Source organism: Bactrocera latifrons, unplaced genomic scaffold, assembly GCF_001853355.1.
Source record: "Bactrocera latifrons isolate USDA-ARS-PBARC rearing strain unplaced genomic scaffold, ASM185335v1 scaffold_45, whole genome shotgun sequence".
Taxonomy (NCBI): Eukaryota; Metazoa; Arthropoda; class Insecta; order Diptera; family Tephritidae; genus Bactrocera; species Bactrocera latifrons.
The window spans coordinates 1,654,819-1,664,635 of NW_017537101.1; the positions used below are offsets into that span (position 1 = coordinate 1,654,819).

Here is a 9,817-nt window from a genome sequence, read left to right on the forward strand (position 1 = left end):
AACCTTTTAACGATTCTTTTAACTAGCTCCTCATCATTAGAATGCGTGGAGTTTAATATCACTCCGTATATAACCCTCATATGCTGCCTTATATAGACAAACCCTTTTTTACAAAACCAATATTTTAATAACTTCCCTTTGCTCAGTATAGTAATGTCGAGCTCCTTCTGGTTTTAAAGGATTTACAATATTTTAAACTCCCAACTCACTCAAATTCTCACTCAGATAAGAATTTTAAAATACAATGAAATATGTGTAGCCAAGACACAAAAAGGTAATCAATTTAATGTCCAAATATTATCGGTTGGCCAGTGAAAATGATTTCACATGCATTAAAATATGTAGCAAACTCCAAAAATGACTGACCAAAAAATCCAACTGTCTTCATAAGGTGTGAATTCATTGGTACGATTTACCTAAAGTATAAAAAATAAGTATAACTATATTGCGGGTTGGTTTTCGCACCGGGTTGTTAGCAGTGTTCGGTTGAAGCTGACGAAACGTTTTATTATCCGTGGAAAATAGGATTTTAGTTTTAAACAAAAGGAGCACGAAGCTGTTAAAATGGAGTAAAGCCAATACGACAACTCTCGGGGTAAGTTCAAAACAAACCAGCACAGTGGATCGAGTGTATATATTTACGGCTGATTTTCTTATTCCGATGCAGGTCTTTTAATCGAATGTCACAATACGTTCAAGTCTTCACGTTGAAGGTGTCGTATGTTAAAGGAGTAATGATATTAAAGTGGGACGAAAAATTGAAATCTACAGACTATAAGATGCGTGAGAATCTGTGCAGTAGGGTAATTCTAAAAAACAACGAATATTTGTTTTCGCTAGGTGCTCTGAAAAATAGACTCCTACGACCGGCTTCACAGTCCATACTCTAGTTGTGCCCAAATAAAACCCTAACTAAGCATTCTTGCAGACTGAGTAGTTTGCGTTACACTGCCAATGCTTAATTTCTATAAAATTTTATTATGACATATAGCAACGTTATGGCGAACATATGTTTTACAAATGTCATATATTTGAAATATTTAAATTATAACAGACAATACATAAATTTGAGAGAAAATTATATAGAAAATGCATGAAAGCAACAAAAGAACACCGAATTTCACCGCTAGTCCCAATCTGATTCTATATCTTTTCACAAAATATAATTTCTTATTTCTTATTACTCTTCATTTGCAAATAACCGAAAATTCGAAACAATTTAAAACAAAAATCAGCTATTACTTAAGCACTGCTTAATTCAAATTTTCAGTACTTAAGCAAAACTTAAGTATGAACTGTAAAACACTATTTTCCTGTTTTATCTTAAGCACCATTTAAGTATGGACTGTAAAACCGGCCATTAGACACCTCTACGAAAATCCCTCGAAGATCACGAGCTCTTAATTGTAAAGGGCATCTTCTCCGCCTAACAGTACTATATATTTTTCTCTTACTGTCAGATAAAAACCGCATACCTCGTTTCTGTTCGTTTATATACTTTGATCTCTATGTTTGAGATTTGAAATTAGAAAAAATGTTCGTGCTTTGAGACGATTTTGCAATTCAGTATTTGACAGTCACAAAAATCTCTCAATTGAAAACGATTAGGACAGGAAATGTACTGAACTAAAAATTATTTGCTTTAGAAATTAGTAAAAGTTAAAGGCGTGAAATATTTAATAATGAAAACAAATAACAATAATTGGGACAGAGATCATGCCCTGGGCATATTATTATTTCTACTTTAAGGTTGCGCACAAGTCAGTACTAAAAATAGCAAGGATTTCTAACCTAAGCTGGCGGTTATTTGCATAGGAAATGTGCAAAGTAGTTACTAGATCGATTCATAGAGTTCATTACTGTCTTAAAGTCAGAGTGCGGAAAATATTCTAATTTAATTTCAGAAGAATTTACGAAGTAATATCGATCTTAAAGGTAAATTCGAAAAGAATGTTTTTCATTAGACACACACACCTAACCACATTAAGATTCTATGCACATAGCTTTAATATTTTTTAACGTACACAATCACATTTATCATAAAAAGACGGAGCCGCGCCTTATTAAAACATTTTTTTAATGACTTATGCATTTCCCTACTGTGATCGTCCGAACAACATTTTAGTTATGCCGCTTCATGGTATTTCGAATATATATTATTTGTGCGCTGCTAAATCATCAACCTTTTTCAGAAACTCGTAACCAAATATCAATAAAATATCTAAATTTTTATTCTAGCTTTCGCCTATAGGACAATCAATCAAAATCAATTTGTTTCGTCATCCTGAAAATATTGCTTTATACTATATAAATCATATACAACATACATATATAAATGAAATTAATTACACAGAAGTACTAAGTCTAAATATTTAACACCTCAGGCAGCTTAAGTTCTGGCACATTGCCTAAAATATAATAATTCCCCGAACAGTGCTTGCTTAATTTGGATAATAAACAACCAGAGTAGAAAGAAGATGTTAACAACATTTCAATTTCTCTGTCATTTAATTACAACGATTAATTTCAGGTAAACAATCGCATCAAAGTGACGGACAAAAGTTTCGCCAATTGCAAAGCAAACTCAAATACTTAATTGCCAATTTAGGTGAAATCAGTGAATAAACAAACATGTTGATTTGTTGCAAAGAAAATCGCGCGCAAAATCAAACAATTCACTCAAAGGTGAACCTGATAGCAAAAGAGCGAGAYTTACATGCTTTCATACATACATACAGAGGGACAATGAAATCTCATTACTACACTAAATATCATCAAAAATAAAACGAGTATGTTTGATGATGAATTAAAGTCTGCCAGACTTTAAGGCAAAATCAAATTGCTGAGTTGGGTAGACAAAGGCGTTTATTGCCGAAATCCCACAGCATCCCGAAGGACAACGGACCAGACATCGGCGTAGAGTGCTCGTCGACTAAGTGAACGTAAATGAAATCAAATTAACTCATTACTCACAACTATTTGCCAGCGTGCCAGCACTCAGCCACTCACACAACCCAGTAAACAAGCATAATGGCAGCCTAAACAAATCGGATGCAGTCATCGATATTGTTATTAACAGCAGCATGGGTGGTGTCTGGCTGCAGGGGCAGGCAATAATGGGCTGCCAAATATAGACGAGGGAACGCTAGACGGGGGCAGCACTTCGTTTTGCCTTGTTCGGGGTATCATGCAGATGTGACAATAAAATCTTGCTGCTGCCATTATTGCTGTTTCGACACTTACCCCTGCCTTCCTGCCCGTCCAGTACACTGCCATATACAGACGTATCAATTAAATTAATTAAACAATTATGTGCGCCAAATCAAATTCACATTTAATCGATATTAGCGACGCAAAGACAATAATGGCAGCATAAACAGTCATATCTATGTAAAATAGTAAAAAGCATGGCACTTAGTCTTATCCCCAGGCCACCCACACGCTCAACATTTTATGCTCTTGTGGTTGCCTTGACATCTCGCGCGATTTTACGCGGCTTTCCATTGCAGTAAGTGCGCATTTGTCGGCACTTAATTGGCGCCAAATTTTTCGCGTCTTTGATTTTATTGTACAACTTTTCTTGTGGTAAACCATTCTCTTGGGCGCTACCCTTACATTGTTTCTTCACCATATTATTTTATGGTATTATGGCGTTCGTCACGCGTCCGACGTCCTTAGTTTGCCCCACCAGTATTACTCAATCAATCACTTATGTACGCGGGGTACGGAGGGCGGCAGGCGTCGTTCAACTGTAATAAATTTTCTTTTATTAACCCGATATTAATTAGCAATTATTGTTTTGTCAAGTAATAGTTCAAGCTTTTTGGCATTATTACACTCTCTTTTGGCTGTGGGAGCCAGAGTGCTTGACTACTTTAGGATAACTGCTATGGTTTCCGTAATAAACAATTAATTACAAATTGCGAAACCAGCGAAGAGTAACTAAAATGAAAGCTTAAAGGATCAAACTAAAAAAATGTTGTTAGAGATTTCAAGACCTCTTATTGGCGTTCAAATCGTTTGATGAAATAAATATGGCTGCTAGTGCTTTCACCTCTCCATCATTAGTATGCCTCTATTGCTTGCACGAATACTTTGATAAAAATATTTGGTCTGATTGAGAAACTTGGAAAAGATATGATGTATGAACCCACGTTCCTGGTGAATTGTTATCTGCGATGATCGCGCCTAACTCATTTGTAGTCGTTGGTYGGTTGGTTGGCTAAAAAGGCAGGTGCGTACGCGCAGTGGTTGCACTTAGGCCATCATTAGGCCCATTGTGCTCCCGGATTGTAACCGATTAAGGCCTTATCCAAGAACTCATAGGATGTCCCTAACGTTGGAGTATTGTGTGCCGGAATATGTCCGCGGATTGTGTTCCAAAAGCTGAGGTGTTTTTATAGGGTCCACTTCTTCTTCTTAATTGGCGCAAACACCGCTTTCGCGATTATAGCCGAGTTAACAATAGCGCGCCAGTCGTTTCTTCTTTTCGCTACGTGGCGCCAATTGAATATTCCAAGCGTAGGCAGGTCCTTCTCTACCTGGTCCTTCCAATGGAGTAGAGATCTTCCCCTTCCTCTGCTTCCCCCGGCAAATAATGCGTCGAATACTTTCAGAGCTGGAGAGTTTTCGTCCATTCGGACAACATGACCTAGCCCGCGTAGTCGCTGTCTTTTAACTCGCTGAACTATGTCAATGTCGTCATATATCTCGTACAGCTCATTGCTCCATCGACTGCGATATTCGCCGTGGCCAACGCGCAAAGGACCATAAATCTTTCGCAGAACTGTTCTCTCGAAAACTCGCAACGTCGACTCAGCAGCTGTTGACATCGTCCACGCCTCTGCACCATACAGCAGAATGGGAATTATGAGTGACTTATAGAGTTTGGTTTTTGTTTGTCGAGGGAGGACTGTGCTTCTCAATTGCCTATTCAGTCCGAAGTAGCACCTGTTGGCAAGAGTTATCCTGCGATGAATTTCCAGGCTGACATTGTTGGTGGTGTTTATGCTGGTTCCAAGATAGACGAAGTTATCTACGACTTCAARGTTATGACTGTCAACAGTGATATGAGAGCTAAGTCAAGAGTGCGACAACTGCTTGTTTGATGACAGGAGATATTTCGTCTTGCCCTMGTTCTCTGCCAGACCCATCTGCTTTGCTTCCTTGTCCGAATTGTCTAGTCTAGAGAAAGCAGAACTAACGGCGCGGGTGTTGATGCCGATGATATCAATATCAATTATATGGTCCACAGCTTCAAATAACCTTTTAAAGACCACGATTGGTCCAGTTTGTTTGTGTTTTTATTTTCTTCTTTTTTCAATATATGATTATCTAGATGATATTGACTGAGTTACCCACTAAAAGTTTAGTAATTGATTGCTTGCGTTAACTAATGCAACGGACTTACTATGGGCTCCACGGATGTACTTAATTGCGGCTTGGCTGTCAACTATAAAGTTTACAGACCTGCTGGTTAGAACAGAATCCTCTATTATGTCCACAGTTCCTGACTGAAGTACAGACATGTATTCATTTAGTTTGAAATTGCATTCTCTATATGGATTTCTACAGAAGAAGGCCGATCCTGTTGCTGTTTCACCCTTTTGATCCATCAGTGAATATGTAGATATAACCGCTGGAACTGTCGATCACAGAAGCATCCAAATTTTCTCTACATGGGAATGATAACAATGTTTTTAGTTCTCGAAGGCCTCCTTTCCTCGGCCGCATTGATAGGTTAATCCGAGTTCATTACCATTATACCGGGTCCGTAGTGCGCCGAGCGTTCAATAGTTCTACCGCATGAATAGGGAGATTGAATTGCAAAGTTTTCGTCCTTCTTGTGAAGAGACAAATTTCTTTTTCTCCGGATTAACAGTTAGACCGTGACTCTCGTCCCAGTCTGCGGAGATTTCAAGGGCCCTCTCTATGTGCCGGGATAGGCGATTAAGATTCAACCCTGAACAGAAGACATCGCCAACCTTGAAGTCCTCCCTGTCGAGGAGAAGTAATAATTCATTGATTAAGAGGACATAAAGCTAGGGCGCTAGGATGCCTCCTAACGAGGTGCCACAAGTAATTTGGTGATCGATTTGTACACCTTTGTCCATCGTATATAGCTCGTTTATCAAGGAGTAGTTTACCTTTCCCAGTTTCGGTAATAAAAATAACTTTTGCCTTCGGCCATCAATTTTGCATGTACCCTCAACAGACAGAGCATTATAAAAACTAGATCTGCACTGTTCTGTAATAAAGCGGAAAATATAATATACCATCTGTACAGGCTGTCTTGAAAGGTTTGAAATTGTAAATGCTTTGGTAACCATTTTTTGAGTGAACTCGAGACCATCATCCTGCCCTGGTAATAAGACTGGTGGAATATTTCATTCGTTTGAGGGTGCGAAGTGAGTATTTAGTAATGTTTTAATTGAATCCTTCATATTCAGTAGCCCACAACCTTAGCTGTTAACCTTTAAGGCGGTCTGCATACGTCTTCCTTACTTGACCTGAGAGCTGTCTAGAGTCCTGCATTGTTACTATCCCTAAGTAGGTCTTTGCGCTTTATTGGCTCTTCACACCCAGTTGGTATTCTTGCTGAATCCAATATACTTTTATATAAATTTTGTGCACATATTTTTAAGTTTGGCACATAAAGGCACCTTAATTCACAATATTTATATGTTTTTACTTCAGTAGGACTTTTCCTGACGGATATTGTATAATTTCTGGCTCGTATTCATTACGTGTGACCGGCACAGTTTGAGGTTTTAGACAATTCTGTTCATATGAATTCAGTATAGCAATTAAACCTCAAATCACTCTTGCTATGATAATGCTATTTTTTAATATCTTTGCTGATATTAAAATAAAAATAAAACTGTAAACAAATTGAAATGTAATGAATTCAACTGATGAGTTTGTTGGAAAAGGAACATATATATGTAGGCATGTTGTTCATGTTTAAATAGGCGTCAAACGTGACGAAGGCAACATGTGATAAGACAGTTTTTGGGTTATTGAAGAGAAAGATTATTCTGCAAACTAATAAAGCCATTATATTTTGGCAATGGCATAAGATAAGATAAAAAACAGCACAAGCTCTAAAAAGTTCCACAACACACGTACAGAAGTCAAATCACAATAGGTCGTACATATATAACATTAAACAGATCAAGGAACAAAGAATCGACTATCGAGCTTATAAAAGGAATCAAGAATTATAATAATTTCATCTTTTATTAAGAATTTAAGATTAATAAATTGAATTTAACGTTTCATTAAATGTTTAGAAATAAAAAATGAGATTAATTATTATATATTAAAATATTTTTTTAAAACAACAAAAAAAGTAAAGTTTAACGAAGCTGGTATACCTTTCGTATATATGAAATTTTCTATATAGAAACTCTATTTTGTTCGTTTTGTATGACAGGTAACTAATATACCCAACTCATGTCTCTCCAATGGAACCACCGCATTAGCTATTACTTGATGGGAGAGAAAAATATATTTAAGTCTCTTTTATTGTACGGACTGACTGACTCCTAATATGTTGTATTGTTTCGCCGATAGCGTTCCTTGAAAAATTCCTTAGAAAAAATTTATTGCTAAATTTATTGAAGTTATTTCGTCAAACGAAAAAGTTTTCCATACAAGACCTTTATTTTGAGCGTTCAGTTTTTATAGCAACGATATGCTATAGTTATTCGATATCGCCATATAAATGAGCAGCTTTTTGTGAAGAAAATGACACCTACTTATTATTTATGTTCCAATAAAAATATGTACTCCTCTGAGAGCACATACTAGAGTAAGTCATTTAGTAATTTTTGTTTATAATTGTAAGAGTCTAGTAATTTTGATACTTTCAATATTCTAAAAGAATTATGAACTCAGGATTAAAGTTGACAAATTGTTCGAAACGAACTCATTAAATGAAATTTGAAGAATTTATATAAAAGTCGTATATTAAATTTCAAAATATATAATCATATAATGAAAAAGTATTTAGTGAGTTCTAAATATAATACAAAACCGCAAAGTATATATGTCTATGTATGTATATGGTGTACGAGTATAATCGTGAATGCATATCTCTTATTTAGGCATATGTATGTATGTAGAAGTATGCGTATGATAAGCATTTCAAATCAAGCCTTTAGAACACAAAAATACAACGACTTTTGTGTTTTTAATTCTTACACAATGTACAGCTATTCATTGCGGTATTGTTACTTATGTGAAATATACTAAATAAATTGAAAAGCTACAATCCAGTTTGTTTTCCGAGCGACTGTGAACCGGTGAAATTTTGCAGAGTGAAATCTTTTTAAGAAAATCTTCAGTTTGTTTGTGAAAATGTCCCCACCTACAAGTTTTCAAGTGAAGGAGATACCGGATTGCCGGCAGTCTGCAAACACAACAACAACAACAGCGAAAACAACGTCAAAACCATTTGTTGCCAACCGAGTCTTGCACTTTTTTTGCGATTTTTTTAAGCTCGCAAGTTTGGTAAGAAATCAAACGACTGTATTATCAAATATATGTAAATATATATTTATATGCATTACAAATATAGTACATACATATATGGTATATATATCGATGTTTGTGTGCTAGTTATCTTCAACACTTTTTCTGAGATTCACGAAATTATAATACAATTTTATTTTCTCTTATTGAATGAAATTGTATCATATTAATTAAGTATTATCGGAGAAAGAAAATCTCCTAATTCTAATATTATATCTTACAGATTGACTGATGTGTTCGTTAAAAAGTCAGTCATAGAAAGTGGGGCTCACTTATTCGGTATCTGGTGCCTTGAAAAGTTTTTATCCGATTTTCAGAATTTTTAGTCATGGGAAGGCATACCTTAGAAGCATTATTTGTGCGAAGTCTTGATATATTCATTTATATTTTGCAAAGTGAAAGATTCAGTTGGAATTTAAAATTGCTATATACGGGAAGTGTTTTACAATGTAATATCAAAATGTCAAGGTAATATTATGCACTGCATTTGCCTGAAATTGATCGAGTCACCTAAAGGTGGGCGATTGCACGTCCATTATTCAGCTTACCCACAGGCGCCTCTAAAGGCCATATTGGAGTGCAATTTAACGCGTAGGAAGCCTTCAGTTAGCTCTCTTTTAGTAATATTTAACAAAATTGTTATAGGATGAGTCGGCGTGGTTATCCTCCAAATTTCCAAATGTTTAAGGCAGTGCAGAAAAGATTCGTTCTTGGCAAGCTTGGTTGGTATAGCTTAAAAGGTAAAAACTATGAGTAAGAGCACGCCATGCCTACTTAAAAATAATATCTCCACTCACACTAGTTTTTCTCACTACATAAGTTGCATTTTATTTTTCGAGATTTGACAAAAAAAATTATACAATCTGGCAACTCATAACATTATCGTTAAGCTCGACAATTTTTGATGCTATGCACATTTGTGTTATTTACAGTAACTTAAAATATTCACCCCTAAACTTCACTTAAAATATCGATTTGGTAAAATATTGATTGAACTTGATAAACTATGAGATCAACGCAAGTTTCGGAGATACCTCAATCAGAGTGACAAAAGTGGTTTGAAAATTGGTTCAACCGCATGCAAAAAAACATAGATTTTAATGGAGAATATTTTGAAAACAATGTTTTTGTTCGCTAACCCCGAAATATAAAGTAACCGGCGTACTGCAAACCACTACAGTTTTGTATCTTAAATTAGAGCATGGCATTACACTTCGTAGGCTTTCGCTTAAGTGGCAACATGTTGCGAAGCTACTTATGATATCCTTCTCAGGTGCATTTC

The 9,817-nt window shown here is 35.9% G+C and overlaps 1 protein-coding gene across 1 annotated transcript in view; it reads left to right on the forward strand.

Annotated features, from left to right (window-relative positions):
• The first annotated feature begins 8,246 nt into the window (after positions 1-8,246).
• The window catches only part of LOC108973038, a 4,404-nt gene continuing 2,833 nt past the window's right edge, over positions 8,247-9,817 (forward strand). Inside the window, exon 1 of the mRNA XM_018940031.1 lies at positions 8,247-8,514. Coding sequence (XP_018795576.1) covers positions 8,362-8,514 — 153 coding nt within the window. The 5' untranslated portion in view covers positions 8,247-8,361. The remainder of the gene's footprint in view (positions 8,515-9,817) is intronic.